This window comes from Embiotoca jacksoni, unplaced genomic scaffold (genome assembly GCF_022577435.1).
Source record: "Embiotoca jacksoni isolate LCO1_2020_lvr unplaced genomic scaffold, fEmbJac1.0.p SCAF_5, whole genome shotgun sequence".
In the NCBI taxonomy this organism is placed as follows: Eukaryota; Metazoa; Chordata; class Actinopteri; family Embiotocidae; genus Embiotoca; species Embiotoca jacksoni.
Window position 1 is genome coordinate 6,895,288 of NW_027185403.1, and position 25,362 is coordinate 6,920,649.

General features: G+C 41.2%; 1 protein-coding gene across 2 annotated transcripts; it reads right to left on the reverse strand.

Annotated features, from left to right (window-relative positions):
* Window positions 1-1,784: 1,784 nt before the first annotated feature.
* lnx2b (ligand of numb-protein X 2b) lies at window positions 1,785-19,826 on the reverse strand. Of its 2 annotated transcripts, none has more exons than XM_069171447.1 (10): window positions 19,525-19,826; window positions 12,472-13,045; window positions 10,752-10,945; window positions 8,904-9,103; window positions 7,198-7,623; window positions 6,069-6,215; window positions 4,907-5,081; window positions 3,994-4,237; window positions 3,734-3,892; window positions 1,785-3,642 (listed from the first exon to the last, which is right to left on the reverse strand). In XM_069171447.1, the coding sequence occupies exons 2-10, from the start codon at window positions 12,873-12,875 to the stop codon at window positions 3,507-3,509; spliced, it is 2,085 nt and encodes a 694-aa protein (XP_069027548.1). In that variant the 5' UTR covers window positions 12,876-13,045; window positions 19,525-19,826; the 3' UTR covers window positions 1,785-3,506. The 2 variants fall into 2 exon arrangements, with proteins under 2 accessions (XP_069027548.1, XP_069027549.1); XM_069171448.1 differs by lacking the exon at window positions 19,525-19,826 and adding an exon at window positions 13,896-14,073.
* Between the last annotated feature and the right edge of the window lie 5,536 nt (window positions 19,827-25,362).

The window sequence follows — 25,362 nt, forward strand, 5'->3', positions numbered from 1 at the left end:
TTTTTCTTCACTGCTGCTTCCTTCATTTGAAATATTTACTGTCACTCTTGAATTGTGTCACTTCAGTCAAAATAACAGATCACGACTGACCTCTGCTAGTGCACTTTGACCACAGCCTGCCAGCCTACTGCCAGAAACGTCGCTATTTCTCATGTTTAACAAGGTGTTGAATCGTTAACTTTTAACAAGACAGCCAGCAATTACTCAACACATTTGTAAAACTGAGGAATGCTGTTACCATAACCTGCTGCTGCTTCCCAATGCTACAGGCCAGTGGTCACAGAGTAGAAAATACTACACCGTGTTTCTACTGTATCTCACCACAACCCCCAAGGACTGAAGTGCTGGGCTTCACTTCAGGGTGGTTGGTTTTATGGTCCTTTGTTTTTTTGTTTTCACATTCACAGTCTCTTTCCTGTTTAGACTTCAGTCACATTTTACTGCTGCAATAGTTTAAATTCAAGTTTTAGTTCCAGTTAATTTAGAGTAGAATTATTTATTGTAGTGCAGTGTTAATGTTCAGCCGGGATATTTCTTTTTTTTTTTTTTTTTTTTTAAAACACCACCTCCATTTTAAAACTATTATATTCAATTTGATAAATTGTGCACTACATCTAGCTAGAATCTACAGTCTGACCTTTAACTTGCCAAATTTGATTAATTGAGCCTTTACTTCCTAAAACAAATATTGTAATGAAATATAGTTTAAGATGCAAGAAAGGATATCTGCAATATGAACATATTCTGTATTTAAATTAGCATTTGTGTATAACATGTAAAGTGCATTTATGCGAGTCCAACTAAATCCTACTTTGTGTTTTGCCACTTGTCTTTAAGCATTGCTACATTATGGCTGGCTGCTGTTTACAGTGGTAGAAAAGAACTATAAACATTTACTTAATTACTGTGCTGAAGTACAATTTTAGGTACTTGTGTTTTACTTGAATATTTTCAATTTGTCAGGTGTATTCCACTACATTTCGTGAGTGCCAATTGATGTGAAATATGAAATATTATAGATGAATGGCTCTGAATAATGTTTTCAGTCATGTGGCTGAATAGATGTGCAAAGCTATGCTGATATTTACACGAGTTCACTGGTGAGAATGATGCAACAAAACTATTAGAGGAACCTCTGAGCTGCTAAAAATATATTTTTTGTGCACATAAATGTAAAATATCAGGTTTTAAAACCTTGATTTTATACTGATGTGAGCCATTCAGCACCATTAGTACTTTTACTTTCAATACATTTTGACAGTCCTACTTATCCACTGAGATATTTTTTGAATGCAGGACTTTGTCTTGTAGACGAGCAGTGTTACTTTATGGTAGAATTGGAGTACTTTTTCCAACAGGTGCTATTCTTACTGTGTGTGTGTGGGTGTGTGTATGTGTGTGGGTGTGTGGGGGTGGGGGTGTGTGTGGGTGGGTGTGGGTGTGTGGGGGTGTGGGTGGGGGTGTGTGTGTGTGTGTGGGGTTGTGGGTGTGAGACAGAGTGGTAGAGGCTTTAAATTAGTGAGAATGTTAAAAAATCCGTGTGCATGCATGTTGGTATGTTTTCATATGCAAATCCTCTCAAACATGAACATTATTCTCTGTATACACCTTCTGCAGTATTCTCAATAATTCTTCTGAACCACCTGCATTTCATTTAATCTAAAACAGTTTCTTCGGTGTACAGACTTTATAAAAATGTAACTTTGGCCATCTTTAATTTTGTGTCATGCCTGCAGAGCAAAGGTTTTACACACACACACACACACACACAAAATGTATAAGGGGTTCAAAGCATCTGAGATCACGTCTTTATTCTTTCTGTCCACTAGAGGTCAGACTGAACAGGCTGCTCAACTGTACAGCTGCAGTTTGTTGGACAAACATGACCACAGTAAATAATTTCCAACCTTCTGCACCTATTCTCTGGTTTATTGTAAATTATTCTATGAGGCATTACTGTACATTTATAATCCCCTCTGACCTATCTGGTCTTCTTGAAGTATGATTGAAGGGCAGCTTGTAACTGCAGTAACATGCAAGTTGCAGTGATCCCTGCCCAGACAATTCAGATTTACAGGATAAAATATTTGAGATTCACTTTTTGCTCTTCACTGCACTGTTTAAATTCACCCTGAAAACTGCTCCGTCTTCAAACCGCTTTAGGTAACATCCCTACAATGCATTTAGAGGTCAGACAACAGAAGAGCTACATTTTTTGATGTAATTTTATTGAACGTAAAGAAACAGCGGATGGGCTAATACACACATTACCTGCTGTATATTTCACAGCCACTCTAAATTGTTCAATAAGTCTCGCATCCGTTAAGATACAAGCAAGGCCACTGGGAATGTGTTGACACAAAGTTATCTGAACAAGGCCGTTCTCCTTTGAATTCCTATGAACAGAATGTAACAAGAAGAAACAATGAGGGAAAACACATTTTTGGTACAGTGGCAATTTAAGGCAAGTATACATTATGGTTTGTCCTTCACTATCTACAAGGCACCCGCTTATTAAAGTCATTCAATATGGGCCATTTTATCATTTAAAAATAAATACAGAGTGCTGATACGTCTATTATTCAGTTAGTGAATCAAAAGCTGCTAAATGTCTCAATTATGGATTAACAACACGTCCGATTAAGACCAAACATTCGTCACAGGGTTTGTTAGTGTCTTTAGACCAGCTCAGATAACAGTATACGATTTATTTCCTGTAAGCAACGGGAATTAAACTTTAACTCAATTGGTTTTGTATCAATAAAATCCTTGTAAAATAGTCTAAGCAGGTTTGTTAAATTTAGAAGTGTTTTAGCTGTTTCCTTTTAAGGCTCACAGAGGGCTGGACCTCAAATATTTGATTCTTTAATCCCCTTTAAAGTGAACATTCCTGTCTCCACAAAACCTCACTGTGGCTGTAGCTGTTGATTTTACCTTCAAATATCATTTTGATTAAATTTTTCTTGACTTTTCATCAGGGCTTGTCATTAATCAATTTATACTTTTGAGTGGATTAAATCATTTTAGTGGTCCAACAGGTGCAGGACAGGAGGGTTGTCTTTGGCATCAGTCTGTAGAGTCAGCAGCCACTTTGTCATCAATAATTCCTCATTACAACTGCCTACATATATTCACTCTAGTTCATCTTTGTACACCGTTAATGTCAATCACTTGACTCTCTTGAGTCATGACTACCAATTTATACAATATTGAACAAGTAAGCAAAAAATATACATATAGCTTCAAAACAAGATCAAGATGTTCCAAAAATAACAATCCTTCCAGTTTGTCTAGCATATAATTCACTGATTGTCACCATTTTTGCACCCTGATGCCGCAATCTACTGCCCTGTGGGTGCACCACACACTGAAACAAACACGTGCCTGGTGATTATACCTGTTGAACATGGAATGATGTGACAAGTTACACATGGAAATGACAGCGAGTGTCCAACAGGACGTGTGATAACTAAAAGGGTGAGACAAGGAAAAAATAGTGTGCTTTGCTACACTAGACTCCCCGGCCAGGACACCACCGTCAGCGTGACTTTATTCTTCTGTAGCTTGAGCATGGGGATGAGAGACGAGTTGTTCATTCCCACTGTTGTGGCTCCGTTCACCGCCACAATCTCATCACCGCACCTGTAGAGGGCATCAGATTGTTAACGTGGAGTCTGGCGAGTAACAGCGATGTAAGGATGGATGAGCCGATTATAAGGGAGTCAAAGCTTACTTGAGCCGTCCGTCGAAGTGAGCAGGTGTACCAGGCACGATGGTTTTAATGAAGAAGGGCTGCTGCCCGTGGCTCTCCTCGTAGCCCCCGACGATACTGAAGCCCCAGCTCTCGTTGTTGGTCTTCTGCAGGACAATGTCCCGACACCAGTGCATGTGACTGAGGAGACAAGTTTAGAGTCATCTCTCTCACATAAAAACAAACAGACTGGAGCTGAGAAACCGATATCAGGTAACTGGTGGCGATGAAGGCGGCTCTACCTCGGTAATCCCAGCCAGCGAGTCCACAGCGGTGTCCAGTTGAGGGTGTCGTCTCGTGAGTCGTCCATGGGGTCGAGTTCGTCCTTGTTGGCAGCCTCGGGGTCCTCCTCCGAGTCCTCAGAGAGGGTCTGGATGACACGGAGCACCACCTGGGACTGAGCTGTCTGAGCCTTCAGCACAGAGACGGCCTCATTGTAGGTCAGCTGGGTCAAATCGACACCGTTGATGCTCAGCAGAACGTCTCCTGCGGAAATACAGATGGGGTTATTAGCATGGACAGAGACATATCAGTTAAAAATATCTTTGTGTTCAACATCAGCAACAGATTAACACTTCAGGGGTGAACTGAAGCTTCTGTCAGTTCAACCAGATGGATAAAAACAGGGGAGGCCACAATGTTTAGAGACAGCAGCTCTCTAGGAGAAGACTCTGGCTGTTTTTCAGACTTAAGGATGCATCCTTGGTAGACTTCATTTCAATGATGCTGCGTCATGAAATCCCGCTCACTGCTCCAGTGTCTAGGATCCTCCGAAATTCCGTAAGAGAATTTTCAAGGGTGCATAAGTTGTAGCCTTGCCGTTCTTAGACCACAACGGTGGGACCTTTTTAATGCGGAACGCCTAGAATATCCGTTCTCTATAACCCTGCTGTACGTGGCGATAATGTTCTGCCTGGTTGCAATAGGTCAAGACAATGACGCACATCTGCACACAAACTAAACTGTTTCATTAGGTGTTCTCCGAATGTTAGGGAGGAGTCTTGCTTAGTCTGTGAAGGACCTGACTTGGACATCCTTCAGTCATTTTTTTAAGCAAACTGCCACTTTCTCAAATTTGGGAATTTAATAGAAATACCATTACAAAGACGAGAAGAAATTCCTTAACGCCACAGATGACCAGATGCTGTGTTGTACCTCTTTTGATGGTGCCATCTCGGTGCAGACAGCCGACAGGCTGCACACTCGTGATGTAAACGGGCAGGCGGCTTCGACAATCCCTCCCTCCGGCAATGGTGATGCCCAGAGAAAGCCGAGGCTCCTTCTTCAGGCTCACGGTCTTCTCCTGACTAGAGAACCCACCTGGAGGATCCTATTTGAAGAATGAGAAATATTAATATCAAGCAACCACAAATTAGTTGCTTGGTGGGTTGCTTGGTTGGTTACTGTCCAAGACAGTTTGGATTTCTAAAATTATACTGGCTTCATTCAACACGCCGTGTTTCACAAATTATCCTCAAGAATCCGCGTTTTATCTTCTTTAACATAACGTGCATTACCGTCAGTAATGCCAGTTAATCTGAGCGTCTCCAGGATCTTTTGACCTAATTGATCCCTCTCAGAAAACCACTTGCAGAAACAAATGTGAAACATTTGAGATGGAGCTGAGAGGTAAGGGTAGAGGCAACGTGTGAGGATCAACACTAAGCCCTCGTAGTGGAAAAGATGTGTGGAAAATGACAACTTCAACCAGCCTCCTTGTTGCTCTATGGAGTCTGTAAACCGTCAGAAGGGAAGCTCGGGGGTTCTTCCTTCCCACAGCAGGGAGCCCATCCCCCCCAACAAGACGAAAAGGCACGACTCTGCAGGCGAAAGCTAACTGTTACCAGCTTTGATCCTCTGCCTCCCAAAGAAACAACCAAAAAACAACAAGACAGTGGCCCCGTAGCGGCAGAGTGAGCAGCACCCCGGGCCTTTTGATCAGGACAGAGGGAGGCCCCGGAGAAGGGCTTTCATCTCCGCTCACCAACGCAGGTGTCTGCTCTCAAATCTTCTCACCCTCAACTGGGGGGTGGGGGGGGTGGGGGGGGGGTTGCTGTTCTTTCTACCGACGGTGTATGGTACAGCTGAGTGTGAGACACAGGAGCAACCATTACAGTCACACTGTGTAAACAGACACGTGGAAAGTTTATAAGCCACTGTGACCAACACTGTGGTTAGTGGTGTAAAAGGATAACAGCTGGATAGGGCCCGAATAAATGTGGATAGAAAATATGGTCATTTAAAAAGAAGGCGTGCAGCAGTTAGTTTGTTCATTTGAGTTTGACTGTTTGGCTTGTGAAGAAATGTTCCATGTTACCTTCATGTAGGTGGAGCTGCGCCTGAAGTACTGCGGCTCCGCAGGCCTCCTGCTTGCTCGGGTGTGTTGTCCCTCTCTGCTGCTTCCTCCTTCCTCCTGAGTCTCTGCTGGTCTCATCACCACAAAGTTCACTCGCACCTCACTAGCCTGCACACAAAAGACAAGAAAACAATCAATGTGCTGTACTGTGACTGTCAATCCTGTGACCTCTGCCTGCTGTTCTGATGTTCATGCTGTTTTACATGTGACACTCGTCGATGTTCCTGCTGACCATTTACCACGATTAGCTGCTTTTGGTTCATATAAATTTCAGGATGGAATTCAATTTGCAGAGACTTAAAACCTGCTTGACAGCATCACATTTAACGCATTTTTTTTTTTTTTTTTTTTACCTTGCTTACAGTTGGGCCAGTGGCAATATGTTTCCCTCTTTCACATCCTTAAACAAGCTATCTGAGAAGCTGTGACATTTTGTATCATGTATGTTAATGAACCCCGCAGGGTTCATTTGGTAAATTAGTTGACCCCTTGACCTTTTTCATTACTGTCACTTTCTTTCAGGCTACAAATACAATTTGCATTTTGACCAGGTCAGATTGCCATTGTATTTCTATTAAGGCCAAGGTATTTTCTATTGTGCTGAATTTGCATTCAATCATTACAAAGTAACCAAACTACATGTAAGACTTCATCATTAGCATCGTGTTTGCTCTTATTAATTTGTGGTATAATAACCATCAACCAGGAAGAACTTTTTTAACTCCATAATTCTCATTATCTTTTTTTTAAAAAAATTTTTTTTTACAAAAGCTGTTTCCATGTTGTTTATTTCTTCCTTTTTTCTGCCTTAGTTTTTTAAATGCTTTATGACAACCATCTTCAAAACCTAAAATGCCTGTAATTCTATAAATGTAACAACATGTACGAGTTCAAACTAGCTGATAGTCACTACCACATTATAATAATAACATAATTCTGAGAACAAAAATACATTGGTTAAACCAATAGCAGCTTGGAAATAAGGAAATCAAATTATACACTTAAGAGTGTGCTTTAAAAAAAAACATCAGTGCTGATGTTGAGCATGTGTCATTTGTAGTATAATCATGTCTCTAGTGCTTTCATATACCTGTATGATCTGTGCAGCGCTCTCAGGTGTACCGTGCCTCAGGTCGTGTCCATTGATGGCCAACACTTTGTCATTGTTCCTCAGTTTTCCATCTTTGGCTGCCAAACCACCAGACAGCAGGTCCAGGATAAAAACTCCGCTCTCGTCTGATTTGCGGATGAGTTTGATGCCGAGCGGTTCTGTGCGCTGGCTCTTCATTAGCGTCACCTGCAGGACTGTGCCGGGGTTGTGATTGGAAGTAGTGTTGCCATGGGGACTGTGAGAGAGCTGGGAGGCGTTGGGAGTGGTGGAGGGGTGATGATCAGACCGTTGATCCCTTAATTTGAAACCTTTCTCCTGCATTACAGTGAGCCTGAGGAGTGAAGGCTGCCGTAGCACCGCGATGGCCCGGGTGTGAGGAACTGAAGCCAAACTGATGTCATTCACCTGGAAACACGACACCACGGAGAGAAGAAACAACACTCTCAGTGGTAAAGCAGCCAAACACAAACATGGCACAACATACTGTACACATATGTTCACCGCCACTGTGGGAAGTTTTTGTTCAGCACAAAAAGGAGATTAAGTTACTTTTCCTGAAAGATAATTGTGTTAACAAAGTGAGAGTGCAACTTAAAGCTCTGTTTCCATTTGCGATATCTGACTTTCTGATCTTTATCCACCCTCCTCCTGCATTAAAATAATCAGAGCTTTAACAAATATTAACTACAAGCCTCTTCTGTTTTAAATAAGAGTCCGTCAAAGTAATTTTTTGCTCGAGAATCTAATGTACCAGACGGCCCACACAAAAATCAATGTGTCGATTCAGGGGGAAGAGAAAGATTGAGTTTCAAGATTTTAATGATGTTATCTTCCCTCATCTTCACCATATCTCTTTACATTCACAAACTTTCCACACAAAAAAAAACCTGCAGCTATTGTTTCACATCCTGAGAGTGGCCTCTTGGCTAGCTGTTTTTTGTTTTCGTTTCTAGGTTTGGGATTGGTTGGCTTTAGAGGAAAAGGTATATTTCAAAGGACACACTGAAGCTGAAATAGTCTGTCAGCTCAGTTTACAGCCGCACCACACGCCCGGACAACCGGAGGGTAGAAATCCAAGGAGGAGGATATTACAGGAATAGTGGCGCTCACTACTTATTGAAGTCTCCAGTTAATCACCCTGCCGTCTATTCTTTTGTGTGGAAACCAAAAGTGTTACTGCAAATTAAACTAAACATACTCAATGTATAATTCAGATGATCAAATTATTACCACTGGCATTAAACTCATCACATTTTTTGATAATAGCTCTAATAATAATCTTTCAAAAAGAAACAGAACAGTAAAAAGAACAGATTGAATTTTAGTCCCTGCTTTGTGTTTGAAGAATGACTCTCTCAATGCAAAAAGGTGGTAAATCAGCCAGTGACAGCCACCAGGTAAAGGTTGTTTACACTCACGCGGCATGTTTTCGCCTGGTGATATTAACCACACCTTGTTACTATGAAGCTAAAACGTGTTTATCTTGAATAGCCACTTTCTCATTCCCTACTGAAGAGCACAGTGTTTACAATACCATGAGAATGCAGTCACAAGATGTTGGATTAAACTGACACGCTACACCACCAGACTATTTCTGAATCCCCACGCTGAAGGAGATATGAATGCTCAACATTATGGAGGACATAATCCCGCCACTCTTCTCATTTAGTCTGAGCCTCTCTCACCTCTAAGATATGGTCCCCGGGCGCCAGCCTGCCGTCGCGAGCTGCTAACGAGTCCCGGACGATCTCCTGGATGACTATGTTTCCCAGCGGTGTGTCTTTCCCCCCCACAATGCGAAGGCCCAGCTCCTCCTCCGGTTCCTCTCTGAACAGCTCCACCACATTGGCCTCGGCCACCAGACTGGACCGCAGGGGCGTGTTGTCTGGAGGAAAGAGGAGCAGAGAACCAAGCAGAATAAGCATGGCTGGATTTCCTGTTAATGAAGCAAAAATCTCCCCGTCCTGCCGTCACGTTATACCTGATGAACACGTGATAATATAGTTTAAACATTAATGTGCTGGCCAAAACCATCCCGTATGAACCATTATTCCAAACAGCAATTATACCATTGTACACTCCAGGCTGATGAGCAAATGCCTGGAAATGTGATGACGTCTCTGAAAACAAGTCATTTTTTTAGCACCTGCTAAACTGCTCTTACGTCACATGCATGGTTACTAAACTATAAGATGGACTGTTCCCGATGTAATGAAATAGAAAGTTGCCGGGATTCAAATATACAAGAAAAATGACAAAGGTGCCTATAGAAATCTGCAAAACTTACTTACACTACTAATGATCCAAATATTATTTTAGGTTGGAACAAAACAAATCTTGTTTCATTATTTATACACACAAACAGCAAATATAACCCTAGTATGCAAAACATTTTAATTGCTTTAATCTGTCATTTCCTGTGGCTTGTGTAAATAAAAAGTTAAGTTTTCAAAATAAAAATAAAAACATGGTCAGTGTGAATATAGACTCCAGAAACTATTTAAAAGAGAAAGCTAAGGCACACGGTAAAATGATCACTCATTTTGTCATTCGTAAAAATCCTGATTCAGCTTGATTGTATCGCACTTACTGTTACGCACCTCCTCTCACTTTCTATTTTCACCTCCAACTAAAGGGGTTCAGATAATCAGGATAAACAGATATGACCTTCTCATCTAACTCTCAGCAAAACAGCAAAAAACTTTCTTCAAAAAAAGTTGGGGCATACACCTTTACCAGGAGAGTCATGCATGAAATTACACAGCGCTGCGTCAACCAGTGACCTGTTCTTGGACCGTAGGTGACGTGTGTTTTTCCAGCTCACAGTGAAGCAGAGACAATTCTCGCACACTGCACCACGCAGACTATCTGAACTGTGGAAGCGACCCATGCGTACACACAGACCGTTCAAGTAATTACATGCTGCGGTACCGATCTATTTAGTACAATGAGCATTACAAAGGCTGACAGCACAGCTGGTGTGACCTGGATGAGTCAACATGCTGATATTGTTATGCAGAAATAATGATCTAAATATATATCTTTAGGTCTACTGTGATTCCTTTTTGAGACTTTAAGAGCATACAAACACAATTTGATCAAAACAGAGATCATCATGGATCAAGTACAAAGTTCTTTGTGGGAACTGATCACCAGTTGCCTGGCAACTGTGTTTTAGCGGACTTTGGTCCACGGTACAAGCTTGCAGGCTGCTTTAAGGGCTTTTCCCATGATGAGACTGTCTGGTTAAAACATCTGTGAGCTGGTGCGTGTTGCTATGGCTCGGCTGATGATTCACCTGTGACAGACAGAATCAAACCCTCGAGGCTACGAGCAGCAATTCTTGTGTGTGTCTTGACAATTACCTCAGCAGGGAAACTATTTCTCTTAAACCTGGAAGCCCCTGTAAACATTATTCATTTTCATTGCCACACACGAACCTCGTATTGCTAAAAACTTCAAAGTGTCATGTTTAGACATGAAACCCACTTGTGGGACTCGGTCACTGTTATGATGATAAAATGACTTCATACCATCCTCACTCTCTTCATAGGCAGGATTAATTAGACCGGGCTCAGGCAGATCCCGGGTGGGATTTCGAGACAATGTTGCAGACTGTTTAGCATCTCCAGACGACTCCCCTTCGCCCTTACGTCCCTTTAATTCATTCCACGAGGGCCTCTTCCTCCTCTCTGCTTCCTCTCTGAGTCTTTTAAAAACAGGGCATCTGAGGAAAGACAAGGGACACAGAGGAAATAGTGACTGACCAGTGATTTTCCTCTGAGAAACACATGTGAATATGAGTCTTTTTTTTAACAAAATAGAAAGATTTTCTTAAATGTTTCATGTTCCAGGAATAGATTGACAAGAACGGAGAGCTCAAAAATGGATATTAACCGTGTTTTGAGAAGGCAAAGAGATAAGAAGAGAAGCACTATGCAGATGAGTAGATCATTTCACTGCATTGCAGTGTGTCTGTTGAGACAGTTTGAGTCTGATTAAGTCAGTCAGTGTGATGGGACTGCTGCTTGTCCCTCATACCCGAACTTTGCCTCCTCGTTGTTTGCACAGAGAGGCTACAGCGGGACGACCTGCCTCCCACAACTGACTGCGTCACGGCGGGCCAGGAGGGGGGGGGTAAGCACCACACTGGACAAAACAACACGACTGACCTGCAACCCGCTTAGAGCTCAATAATTACAAGGCTGTGTGTTCATAGAGGAACTGTGCTAGTGGCACAGCTTCAAAGGTGGGGAAACATTCCTCGAAAGGACACAAAGAAGAAAAACTTTAAATATTTTTTTTTTAATTCATGCAAAGTAGTCAGAATTCTTTTGTCATGACTTAACAAACATCATTTGATGTTTACCTTCAAATGCAGATATGTTTGACGTTTTGGGAAATTCAATGATTTGGTTTGTTTTAACGAGAGTCTTTAATGTAAATATGAAGCTATAAGCAGCAGCCAGGTAGCTTAGTTTAGCACATAGACTGGAAATGGGGAAGTAGCAGGACTGACTCAGTCCAGAGATTTATTGGACGAGTTCAATACCAGAGAGAATCAGTGTGACCAGGAGTGAACTGCTATTAGTTTTATACAGGAGGGAACCTGTGACATGCAATGAATAATTATTTACTTTCTATTTCATGAGAAAGTTTGAATGGGAGTCTACGGAGCCAGATTATTTTTGAAGCCAACCTCTAGTGGCCATCGGTGGTGTTGTAGTTTATGGCACTTCCACATTATAAAATACTCAATGGTCACAGCAGATTCTTGCATATGTCTCACAATAAAATCCTTGTTAAGAAATGTTTTCTGTCTACTGAAACACTAGAGAGCTTTAAATTTGAAACAAATACAGGAAGTATTGAGTTTGTATTGACAGTCCAAGGCAGTAGCTTTAACAGGGCACACAGGCTCAAATCAAGATGACTGAGAACAGTTTATTTTCTCACTTGAAAAAACAAGCAGCAGAGTGTCGTTCTCGTTCACTCCTGCAGCACTAGTATGACAAAACTACACCAGCTATAGCGATTACCGGAATTGACAGAGGGTTCAAAACATTTTAAAACTAGAAGAACTATTGCACATGATTGTATTATGTATTTACTATTTACAGTAAAGACAAGGAAAAGATATTTGTGCTTTTCCATCTAAAACAACACACCACTCGTAGTTTCCGATGTTAGAACTGTGAGGTGAAGGCCGAACAACATCCACTGAAACTGCTGTCATGAACTGTCGGGTCTTACCTGTTGTGCAGGTGTGGCTGCAGTTCACAGCGCTGCATCTGCTGCTGGCACTCTGTGTAGTGGGGACAAGTCACAGTCAGCTTGTCCAGCAGGTTCCTGACCAGCAGGCTGGAGGGACGGCACTGATGTAGCTGCAGCCGCTGGCGATCCACGGGGCAGAAGTCCTGCTCTTTCAAGAAGTTGCTCAGACAGTGGAAGCAGTAAGTGTGACCACACGGTGTATCCATAGGTTTGAGTAGGGGTTGCAGACAGATGTGGCACACCAGTTCATCATCCACCTCGTCCTGGTACTCGTACAGGTGGCTGTCGTGGCCCTCGTGCTGCTGGCCGCACTCCTTACAGACGCGTGCCCACGACAGACCTGCGGAGCTGCTGCCGACAACTTTGGTTTCTGTTGTAGCCATTGTCTGAGGAGGCTCAGTCCAAACTGGAAAAGATCAGCGTCCCCTCTTATCTCCTCACAAACTCTGTCAGTTATATTTCTCAAAGCTTAGGTCTGCATCTCCAAAGCTGATTCAGCTCAAATGATGTTGCAGAGTCAACGATGTTATCTGCGGGTCTTCATCTGGATTTTCTGTTGAGATTGAGAAGCACAGTAAGGTCTACGGCAGAAGTCGGACTATTCCCACTCATACTGGCCAGCTCCACAGGAAATGAGAATTCCACAAAGCAGCAGCAATATGGCAGCAAGCTACAGCTGCTTCCTCTCAGCGAGTTTCCTGAGGGACAAAAGGAATTCTCATCTCAGCCAAAAGTCACCGTGCTTCTCACTGAAAGCTCTAAAAACTCTGTGAAATGAGGCAGAAGAAAACGGACTAAGTCAAACCGCTGCTAATGGGAGGGAACAAAGGCATGGCGCTACACGAGAGTACAAATTCTGAATGAACTGGGCAGAAATGCAATCCCCTTCACTAATGACCTCTCGCTCCCAATTGGCAGTGGTCTCCACCCCTTTGCGCAGCTCCTAATCTCCTTCTAATTCCTTCTCATGAGGAGAGAACTGATTAGGAACGCATTCTTTTGAGAAACTTTTGCACACCTACTCCACATATGAACAAATGCAGCATAAGTTTCACCAAATACACTCATAAAAATCGACCTTATAAAATTAATTGTATCAACTAAAATCGGTGTGGAGGGATAAAAAAAAAAAAAGGATTAAAGGACTTCCAAATGGACCATAGCAACTTTTGAATGGAAAAAAATGCAAACAGTGAAAAAAAAATTAAATCATAGTTAGGAACAAAAAGTGTCACTGAGTTACAGTAAAGGTGTACCATCATTTCAGAAAACTTCATGTCAGAAAACAAATGCACAAAACACCACCACACATACCAGCTTCCTACCTCTGTCCTGAGCATACAAAGCTACAAATTAGCCACAAATGAAAAAGTGAAAATGAGCCACCACAGTAAAGTCACTACCTTCAGCGTCCTCCTCTTTGTGACCCCGGTCCACATTTCAGGCGCAAAAAGGCTGCTTTATCTCCGGTGTTATTGGAGCGACTCACCCGAGATGATATTTCTGTTGTCAAGCGCCCGGTAGCCACTGCACGCAAACACGAGACTCTAGCAGTTGCCTGAAGCCTGAACGAAACCAGAGCCCCACCTCCCCAGCAGCAGACCATCAGAATAATGACTGTGTATGTGTGTTGCTGTGTGTGCGCACATATTTGTGTGCATCAGTGTGGATGTGTATGAGCTCCGACTGCACCGGTGTGAGGAATGCAGAGGAGGAATTGGTATAACTCGGCAGCATAAGAGGAAAGAAGGAATGTTCCTTCTGGATCTGTCATCAGTTCCAGTGTGTGTGCGTGCGTGCGTGCGTGCGTGTGTGCGTGCGTGTGTGTGTGTGTGTGTGTGTGTGTGTGTGTGTGTGTGTGTGTGTGTGTGTTTGTGTGTGTTTGTGGGTTGGGGGATCAGAATGCTGACATTGCACTACTACAGGTAAAGTACTCTCAGTAGCTCAATGACTGATTGCAAACAGAAAAGGCTGGTTACAAATATGTTTGCACACGTCTTCCCATGTATGCACACAGGCCTTCTCACTGTCTTTGTCTTTACTTTGTACAGGCGATACCTATTCCTGTAATGGATAGGGGTCACAGATCCTGTGGCGCTGAGAGAGAAGCACAGTAGAAACCAGGCTGCGCTCCATTTATTTTGAGACTGCTTGACCTGGTGCAAGAACGTGAAGTAAGAGATAACCAACACACTACACTTACATTAAATACACTATCGTTTCCCTTCTTTCAATTCCTCTTCTATCCTTGTATATCTGGTGTATTATTTGATTTGTGGTCAGGTGGCATGCAAAAGACGGTCACAGAGAGCAATTTGAAAATGTCGATTTGGACATTTGAATTTCTGTGGGCACTATTTTCTTACATTTATTAGGCCAATTAATTAACTGATTAATATAGAAAAGTAATTTGACAGTGAAAACAAATTGTTGCAGCTCTAAACTGAATGTTTTCTTTGTTTTAAATGGCTGGACAGAGAAAAAAACAATCTGATGAAATTTTTCATTCTTTTCTAACCCAATGATTTACTAATTAATCAAAAAAAACAATAATGGAAATAATCATAATCAACTACTCAACCCCCAAATAACAATTAACCCTTTAGTTTCTTTTACTTTAACCATTGGATGAAGCCTAATCCTAATCCTAATCCTAATCCTACAGTACAGCAAAAAAAGGTTATAAAGCTCCCACTTACACAAGATCTTGAAGAAAACTTGCAACAGCTGGGGTAAAATATGCTGTGCCGGTTTAGAGTCAACCAAAGCGTACCATGCAGACTACAAACAGCCTCAACAAGGCAGCGCCTTAGCCATATCAAACGCCTTGTAATCATGTGCGAGCATAGGTTTCCGAGGAAAACCTGTGTGGCCCTGCAGTGTCCTCCGCTCTACCGCAGGATTACCCAAGGTGGCATTTCTTCAAAGCGTAGCAGAATCACTCGCTTCGATGGTTGATATGAGTCACATGTGCTGCCACACCCTCAGTGAACACAGGTGAGGCCTTGTTGGATAATCGTTGCCCCCGTCCATGAGACAGGAGGTGTGTCATGTCTGCTTCTATAACACCAATGTCTGGTATTACTAATAGAAATTACACAAAATGAAATGGAAAATTAATCAAATCATAACCCAGAGGTGAACAACTCTTAATCATCAGGGTTTGAGTGACACATAATCGAATGGAAAGCTTGAACATGAGTGAAAGAATTAAAGACCATCTTTCCTTAAAGCTTGAATATGTATGGAAACTTTTGATTCATGCATTATTTTACTGTCTGCTTCGCTTTTCCTCGGTACAGACAACAGATTGTTCCAGTGGTCAAGGCAACATTAGATAAGTAGATGTTGCACCCTGTGAAAAGATGTGGAGCCGCAATGTCTTATTATGCAGAGCTGAAGTTTGACAGATTAACACGACATGTGTGTCTGTTATTTGTTTATAATTACAAAATCCATGTAACTTCTGTCTTCGAGAGACACTTTGAGCTCTATTTTAACTATCTAAGCGTACAGCCTAAAACCTCATGGTGCACGGCATTTAAGGTGTGCACAAATCCACTTTCACTAGTTTAACAGTGTAAGTAAGACACCTGGTTCAAAGGGGTGGTCTTGAGTCTATTATTAATCATAGATGTGTTTTGGGTGTAACATAAAATAAACCAATCAGAGTGTAATTTCCCATTCCCTTTAAGGACCATATTATTATGTGGCTTTTAAATGGCGGATTTGTCAAGTAGCTTCTGTCCTGAGGACAGAGGATCTGCTAGTGTGCAGATTAAGTAGACTGATAAACACATGATAGTCTTTAATCTTTTGCCTGCTTGTGCGCTGCTGCATGGCCCCGTGTGTGTAAACAGCAGAGTATTTGTGTGTTGTGCACCCCAAGCTGCAACCTCGAATGGCCACTTGAAGCTGGCTCCTAAAGCGAGTCAGTCCCCGCAGGCCCCGTGTTAAAATACCAAACTTCACAGCAGAATCACCAACGTTTACAGCCTGGTACAAAACACGGTTTTGGTCTCTTAAAATAGCAGTAAAATACTGCATCACTGACTTAAGACCAGATTTTTGTCCGTAAATCGCTGACTGATGATAGCAATGCACCAACATTGCGTCTCATTTAAAGACCAACACAGCCAAAGGTGCTCAGATGACTCCGTTTACATTTTGCATTTTCTATTTTAAAAAAAGCAGACGGGAAAATGACAACTACAATGGTCTGAAACTGGCAAATATACTTGTGTTGTGTTGGGGGCCGCCTTGTGTTGGGTTTAAGACGGAGCCCTTTGAACTATTGGGGTCACTTTGTCTCTCCTGTTTGTATGTATGATACAAATTTACTTTGACAGTGTGACACTGTTTATTATGACAGTCAGTGGTGTTGTTAAAGGTCTTTTACGGCTGCATTAGTTACACATTACTTATCAGCAGTTCTAATTTAATTTCCTTCACAACTAAAATGAAATGCCATCTATTTTGAGCACTGTCTGAATATTATGTAACTGCTATAGCAACAACATGCAAAGTCCCCTGCTCGAAATATAACCACCAATATTTGCATTGAATACCCATCTGTAGGAAATAATCAACTCCAGCAACACAAACCATGTGAGGAACCCTTGGTGCCACTAGCTTCTCCACGGCTCAAACATTGTTCATTCTCGGCCTCACAGCAGACTCACACGTGGTGCGGTGCCAGTGTCTCCACCGCAAATCACACATGAAGGTTAAGCTGATATTCACAGGGCATGTGAGCCTCGCACTGTACAGCAGCCCGTACCAAACAAACACCACCCACCGCTTTAACTTAGGATGTCGCCATTGTGTTCAGCATAAATGGCAGATGAGAGTTGAGAACAAAAAGCCCTTCAGGCACAAATGACCGTAGGTGAAGAAATTATGGAAATAACTCAGCTGACCTAGAAAAAGATCTGGATTTGCTTGTCAACATGTCAACTTTAAATACTCTCACTTTTTTGTTTGGACACTTGCAACATCTACTGCAGAAGTGGCAAAAATATCAGAAGAGTATGGTCAAATAGACGTATTGTTATTTGACTAAAATAGAACATCAATGAAATAGCATCTATTTTGAGCACTGTCTATAAAGGTTTCTATTTTCTGTCTACTTTCACAGAAAACTACTGAAGTCCAAAAGTAGCTCCATTGAAGACAAGTGTTTGAGGTAACTTCACTGATCAATAAAATCACACTAAATGAGAACAAAGTTAGCATTTGGTCCACTTTTGCATCCGTGCTGACATAAGTAAATGGTCTGCACTTATATATCACCTTTCTATGTCAGCAGTCTACAAAACACTGTACAGTTTTTGACACCCATTTACACACATACTCACTCACACAACAGTGGTTTAAATGGAGCAGTGCCACCATTTAAGGTGCCAGCAGGAGCAACATGGGGTTCGGACACTTCGGCATGTGCACAGAATGAACCAGGGATTGAACCACCAACCGTAAGATTAGTGGCCAAACATCTGAGCTAGTATCAAGTCCTTCAATTTAGTAAAAGTACTGCGTATGCAGAAGTACATTTACTCATGTACTTTGGTACAATTTTTAAGTACTTGTACTTACTTGAGTATTTCCATTGATGCTACTTCCATCCTCCCACTCCACTTCAGAAGGAAATATTGAACTTTGTACTCCACTGCATTTGACAGCTTTAGTTACTTTTAAGGTAAAGATTTAACACAATTCATTACATAACAAGTTTTTAAAATACAACACATTGTTAAATATTAAACTTAAGTGGTGATATTAAGTGGTTCACCAGCATGTTTGTCTTCTGATGTCTTTGAAAAAAACGATGTGTAGTCGGGGTCACATCTCGGATGTCTCCGAGTTGTTAGCAGCTCCACCAAACAGTTTTTGTTTTCCCTTGAAACTTCTCACATGGTTTCATTTCAATAAATGTTCAACTAATGCAAAATCTCACCAAAAAAAAAAAAAAAATCAAGATTTGAGAAAAAGGTCCACTTCTTTCCAATCCCAGTAATCATCTCACGACCTCTAATATTTATCTGTTGTACCCATCGGGGGAGAAAATCCCCAAAGGCCCCACAATACAATACTAAAGTCACAATATATTATTGCGATTTTGGTTATGCTGGGTATTCCAAGAACATATATTGTATTGTAATTTATTACCTTTCTTCCTCTGCATGTCCCCAAAGAAAAACGTTGTCAATAGCTTTTTAACTAATAATACAGTGTTCAGTATGTTAATTTCACTTTTGCCACTGTTATTGCAGAAAAATGAGATTATCAAGCAGACTGACCCTCACTGTCATGAAAATCTGTCACAAATGTTGATAGATAGATAGATAGATAGATAGATAGATAGATAGATAGATAGATAGATACTTTATTAATCCCTCAGAGGGACATTTTTACGTTTGCATGCTCCTGACAAGTTATTTACATTAAAATTGTAATACTTAGTGTCCATGTATTGATACAATACGGCCAAAAAAACCCTAAAATGTAATGAAGTATATCTACCCAGCTGTAAATGTACTATTACTTCAGTAAAGGATCTGTATACTTCTACCACCACTGCCTCATGGATGTGTGTGTTGTCACTGCCACCATAAATAACTCCCATGTCCCCCTGTGACAAGCCGTGGTGCTGTTGGTGTGGTCCTAATCACCACACCGCTGTGACACATCCAGATGACAGAGGAGGCAATAAAAGTCCACAGGTATGAGGGGGGTGGGGGGGGGATCCTGCTGGATACCCCGGTTAAAGTGGGAGCAGGACGACGTGGCTTCACCTTCAGCTCACTGTAACCGCCGGGGACGCGCTAACAGCTACACACACCTTGAGCCCGGAAACTCACTTCTGTGTCAGCGGGTGAATATGTGCTCTAACACAAACACATTTTACCGCTGACCTCGGGCTTGTTTCGCCCCCCCCCTCCCCCCTCCCCCAAACTCCGCAGCACCTTAAAATGACGTTTGATTGCAGAAGCGAACAGCATTAGCTCGGGTCGATTACGAAACTCGTCTTACCTGTGTGAAGGTTGTTTTCCGGAAGCGGCTAACGTGTCGCGAGCTAAAACAAAGAGATCCCTGTAAAGTCGGTTTTAAAACACCCCGGAGAGTGTTCGTGGCCAGCGTCTATCCCGCCGTGGTTTTCATCCAGGATCATTTTTAAAAAAAAAAAAATTGTTAGTTTTACCGCAGAGCTATCGGTTGAGTTATCGCAGCCCGATGTCCCAGGTGGAGTTCAACCTGCAGGCGAAGACTGGGCGACTTTCCCAGTTTCGAGCAAACATACTTGGAAACCAAGAGTCTCGGCAGGAAGTCCATGCAGGTATACACAGAGCCGAACACGCTGTCCCCCCTTTCACTGATCTGTAACGGAGCTGCTGCAGCCTATAACTGCATAACTACCAGCAAACATCATGTTGACAAAACAGTCATTTAAAACCATAAATCCACAAAAATCCTGTCGTATATTTGAACAAAAACTCAACATTTAAGTCTTAGTTTTTGTGATCTAAGATATATATAGTCGATATATATATATAAAGGGAAATATTTCCTCCCCTTGACAAATTATTATTCATTTATGCAAAACAAAACATTCCATAACCTTGTTCACATGTGCACTAGTATCCTGGTTTTGTTTTACATCTTATTCTAGTTTTAGAAACCTGGATATATAGCCTACCTGGACTTCTCCAATAGAAACCAGAAGCCTGTGAGGACCTTATTCAGGTTTGTGGACATTCTCTGCCGGTAGAGAACATAAAGGCTAAGATGGAGAAAAATTAAGACAACGGTTCACAGTTGATCAGAAACATGGATTATGTTTACAGAAAATCCAGGTTTCTAATGCTGTATGTAAACATAATATCCTGTATATGAAAAAGTGGGATACTATTGCATGTAAATGCACTCACTGTATCCTCACTGTGTGTAGTTGGTGTAATGGGGCTAAGAAAGTAAGCTACATAAGTAGGCTACTTAATTTACTTGAGTATTTCATTTTCAAACCACTTCACACTCTCACTGGACGACATCTTATTGGAAAATATTGTACATTTTACGCCACTATATTTATTTCACAGCCCTAAACTTGACAAGACATGTTCGGTGCTTCTAAAATTTGATGCTCTGTTATAAATTAAACTTCACAGCAGTTTATACAATCACATATGCAGCTGACAGAAAATTGATTCGCATTTTAAATGGTTATTTTTCATGCAAAATGTCCCAAATTTCATATTTCCAGCTTATCAAACGTGAGTATTTCTCACTTTTTAAAAATTATTTAAATTATACATCAAAAAACTGTATTATTCCCCTGGTGGTTGATTCAATCATCAGAGACATGAAATGTGGCTGTTTAGGATCTGGATTTACCTAGCTTAACTAAATGTCCGAAGTTCGAAAGTATAGTCTGTTTTAAAATCAGATTTACCAACTTTTCAACATCAAAACACAACCAGTGACTTGCTAAGTAGTACTCTCCAAAAGATTGCTTTTTGTAAATAGGAAGGCTGCATCTACAGTGACTAGAACTTTTGTAATCACTTTGTATTTAATTTTGTAATTTACATGTCATATATATGTGTGCATGCATATACGCATAATTTTTTTTATAAAAACTGGGCACAAACTTAAAAATTAAAAACAAAAACATCATCTGTTCATTGATTACACACTATATTAAGGCTGGATTTTTTTTTTCTTTTTTTTTTTTTTCACATTAGTGATTCTGATATTATAACTCTGGGTATGTTGTATTTCCTTTGTTTCTCTCAATGTGTAACTGAAAAACTCTCTGCAGTGTCACCGTGATCAAGTTAAATGTTTTAAATAGTTACATTTTTAGTGCTTAAACCCTTATTTTCATCACCAATCAATCAATTATTTATTTTAACAACTAACTAACAAGTCTAGAAATGTGAGAAAATAGCCATCACAGTTTTTCAGAGTCAAAGGTAACATAATAAAAATGGCCTTACTTACATTCTAAAACATAAAGACATTTACAGCGATTTTACACTGCAGCAAATGTTTATATTTGGGAAACTGGAACCATTAAATGCAGGCATTTTCCTTGATGAATTACTGACTAATAGATTATTAGAACTTTAGTATTTCACTTTATGCCCAAAGGAACACATAAAGTCAACATCTGCAGATAGAAAACTACTATAGTTTTGGGACTGTACCAGTTAAAAGGGCTGTGACACATGAACGGTGTAAAGCACCATACCCCCTGCAGTATGGAAGGGAAGTGTCTGTGCCATAAAACCTTTCTGTGAAAGCCTGTTTCCCCCACAATTTATTGCTGTGGTAGGAAACTTCAATTCCAAAGTGACATTTGCTGATACAAGCTCAGAGAATGAGACACTCCACGCTGGCAATACAGACATCAATTGGCCTTTAGTTCATGAGACAGCCAGGGGAGTGAGGCTTCTCGTCTTTCTAATGTTATATATAACATATAACAGAAATCTGGGGTTAAGTGGGAAGTGTCCTGAGTTCTATGATAAAGGGTGTTTAAAGCACATTATTGCCTTGCGTACAGCCTAAATTAAAAGGTAGTAGACATATTTGTGAGCTCTAAATAAATGTCAATAAATGTGCAAAATAAATAAAGACTTCCCAAACATAATACATACAACATACAACACACCTGATTTGGACAAGGAAAAATTTCTGTTTCTGACTTAACCATTTTTTTTTTTTTTTACAAACCATAGATCCAGAACTGAAACTTTAAAATACTTCAGACATATCACATAAAGTACCTATAATTCACAGTGACACCTTTGGCTGTCTGAGTAATATACATATTAAGACAACAATAACAAGCTGACAACATGATGGTTTGTGATAAATGTGAAACAGGGAACAAATAGTTTGAGGGCTGATTGCAGAGATGAGAAAGAGTGACCCCGTGTGCTGAGATGAGGTGTCACAACTTGGTTTCTTTAAGAAATTATAGGATGCATATGAATGTAGGTATCTTAAGAGTTTAATGATGGCTTTCATGTTGATTGACAACACATGGCAACAAATCTATTTATTGTACCATAAGGAGAAATTCTAATGACAACATGCCGATTTGAGCTGCGGTTGCACAAATCATGTCTTTCTTTGGTAAATTGTTTTCACAGCATTGAATTTGGCGATGGGAAACTTGGAAGTGGGTTGAAAAGACAAGACAAACAATGGCCCAACAATGCAGTACATCCTGCAGCTCTGTCTCGCTCTCTAGCTTTCTCTCACACGGAACACACGCGCGCTCACACACACACACACAGACTAGGCCCACAGCCACTGTGTTTGAGCTGCACTACCTACAAACAAGAAACAGGCTGTTTGTCTTTCCTGGGATCAGTAAACATCCTCAACACAAACAAGTTCCTCTGGAGTGAGAGAGGAGAAACTCACACCGTCAGGGCAGCTGCACTCTCACTCCGGCGCAGCCTTTGATGTCCTTCAGAGAGAGCTGATAATGAAGGCTCCTTACATCTTAATTCTTTTAATTGGAGTGTGGATGTAACAGGTTACTGATACCTCGCTGTCATTGTCTTGGCTTGATGTGGACGAAGGACATTTTTAAAGAAAATCATAATTGTTATTCTTCCGGTTGTGAGGCAACAGTTGGTGCAATTTGTCTAAATAAAGACAAGACACCTACCTCATCAGCTTGCTCTCAGTGAAAGTAAAATACAGATTTTAGTCACTTTGTTGCAGTGTCATCTGATTATCTGAGCATTATAGGACAAGGCTGGCAAAATTTTGTATTTATACTCTCAAAAAAATCCCATGAAAAGACCAAAACCAGCAGTATGTTAGTCCATCTCTCAACACTTATATCTCTCTGCAGCACTCGGCCCCAAGAACATTTGTTTCTACTGAAGATGTGTGTCTTTTAAAACAGGTCACAAATTTACTCTTTACTTTTCTTTTAACACCAGTTAAACACTTCCCTAACATAGCCCGACACAACAGTTTTCGCAAACATGACTTCAACTAGAGTAAAGAAGTGTGTTTGACTGGGACTATTTTTATTTGCAGATTAATATACACAAGTATATTGAATCCGCTCAAATTAACTACAGTGTCAATATTTATTGTGATGAAGGAACACGTGATGGTGTGGCTCATTTGTGTGTTTTAGTGGCTTTTGATCACCAATGCACAGTCAAATATTTTATATTAGCATGGCAGTGGTTGTTAGATTTAGTCTTTTTATAGAATTTGTTGACATTTAAAAAAACATGTATATACACATGTATAAACCTCATTTAGTCATGCTTTGCAAAAGAGAGAGAGGCTTACTGCATGTGCATCTGCTCTTTTGTTTTTAACTGTTGCTAAGGGGAAACCAAGGACACTTTAACTCTGCAGCAGCTTGCTAACCCCCCCCTCTGGCCACTCCAGGCAAAAAGAATCTCACCCTGGGCGAGGCAGCGAGGCATTTGGTTCAGGCCGCAGCTTGTACTGCAGCCCCAGGTCCTGTCTGGCCTCCACATGACAGCTTTTAATCAGTGACTTATGAGACAAAACACACCAGACTATTCTGCGACATTCAAACTTCTCTGCAGGGGTCTCAGAGTCATTTACGAAGTTTGAATTTATTTCCTGATTATGGCTTCGATTGGTAAAGATCTACTGTATCATGAAACACATGTGTCTTTCTTTATTATATTTTTAGCCAGAAATTGTCTGGTCACTTACATTTATTTATGCTTTTTCATTTAAGAAAATCATAATCAAGATTTATTTGAAATACTACGAAAGCATGAACAAGCTTGTATGTTTGTGTGTGTGAGTCAGAAGTTTTCCCTGTGTAAATATGCTTTAGCAGAGGGTGATCTTCAAGGGGTTGCTTGTTTGTACCTGCTGTGTCATTCTGCTCGTCCACTCAGCATGACACCCTGTAGCGCAGGATCAGCCCCTCTGAGATCAAAAGACTCCTGGGATTCTTATCAGATAATATTCCTGTCCGCCTTGCCTCCCCTTTGAGTCCAGTCTCCTCACTCTCTTGACCTGGATCGTGCACACTGTTCGTTACGGCCCCTTGGCCTTTCCTCTTCTTATCACTGTGATGGGCAGGCCGTGATAAGGCAGGTCCGGCCTCAGGACGGAGGGAGGGAGCTGTCCACTCTTTTAAACAGTTACATAACTTCAAGGCAGTAAAGAGGTTATCTCTGCCCTGTGTATGTGCTTTCCACACTCGGAAAAGGCACGAGTGACACATTTCTCACCATGCAGCTCATATCGATCATTAATGAGTTCTGACCGACGTGTGTACGAGAACCACGTCACTTATTTTTAATGTTGTGGCTATTATTGTGATTTCAGGGTCACATGAATTGAATTTAAGATTCCACCTGATCTAGTTATATTCCACATTTCAACACTGACATGTGACATCAGCAACATCTGTCGAAGTGTTTCATACATTTATGAGTATGCCAGCCAGGCAGACAGGCAAGACTGGTGTCCAAAGTCATGACCCTGCCCTGACCTGAATGAAGGAAATGGTCACACTGCTCGGGACAAAGCAGGGCAAAGGAGAGTCTGAGGGGCTGGCTGGTCAGCCTTAAACAATGGGTCCGTGCTCTAAGACCACAGGCCACACAAAGGCCAGAGAAACCCCCTCCTTTTCACTTGCACATTGCAATAGAGCTGGCATTTCACACTGCTCTGTGAACAGCCATTCAATCAAACTACTGTTTAACGTGACCCCTGGCCTAGACAGAAATCAAGATGAGTCTGGTGGGATGTATTTTAGGTAACTGACCTTACCAACCTTACTTCAAACCAGGAGCTAGTCACTCAACAAACCTCTCCATATTCAGTTCATATTAGAATCAT

Excerpts from the sequence above, each read along its gene's own strand:
- lnx2b (XM_069171447.1), bottom strand. The coding sequence starts at position 12,875 with ATGGCTACAACAGAAACCAAAGTTGTCGGCAGCAGCTCCGCAGGTCTG. Across the intron at positions 9,104-10,751 it reads CTATGAAGAGAGTGAGGATG|ACAACACGCCCCTGCGGTCC; the intron begins GTATGAAGTCAT and ends TCTTTCCTCCAG. Across the intron at positions 3,893-3,993 it reads CGCTGGCTGGGATTACCGAG|TCACATGCACTGGTGTCGGG; the intron begins GTAGAGCCGCCT and ends TTGTCTCCTCAG.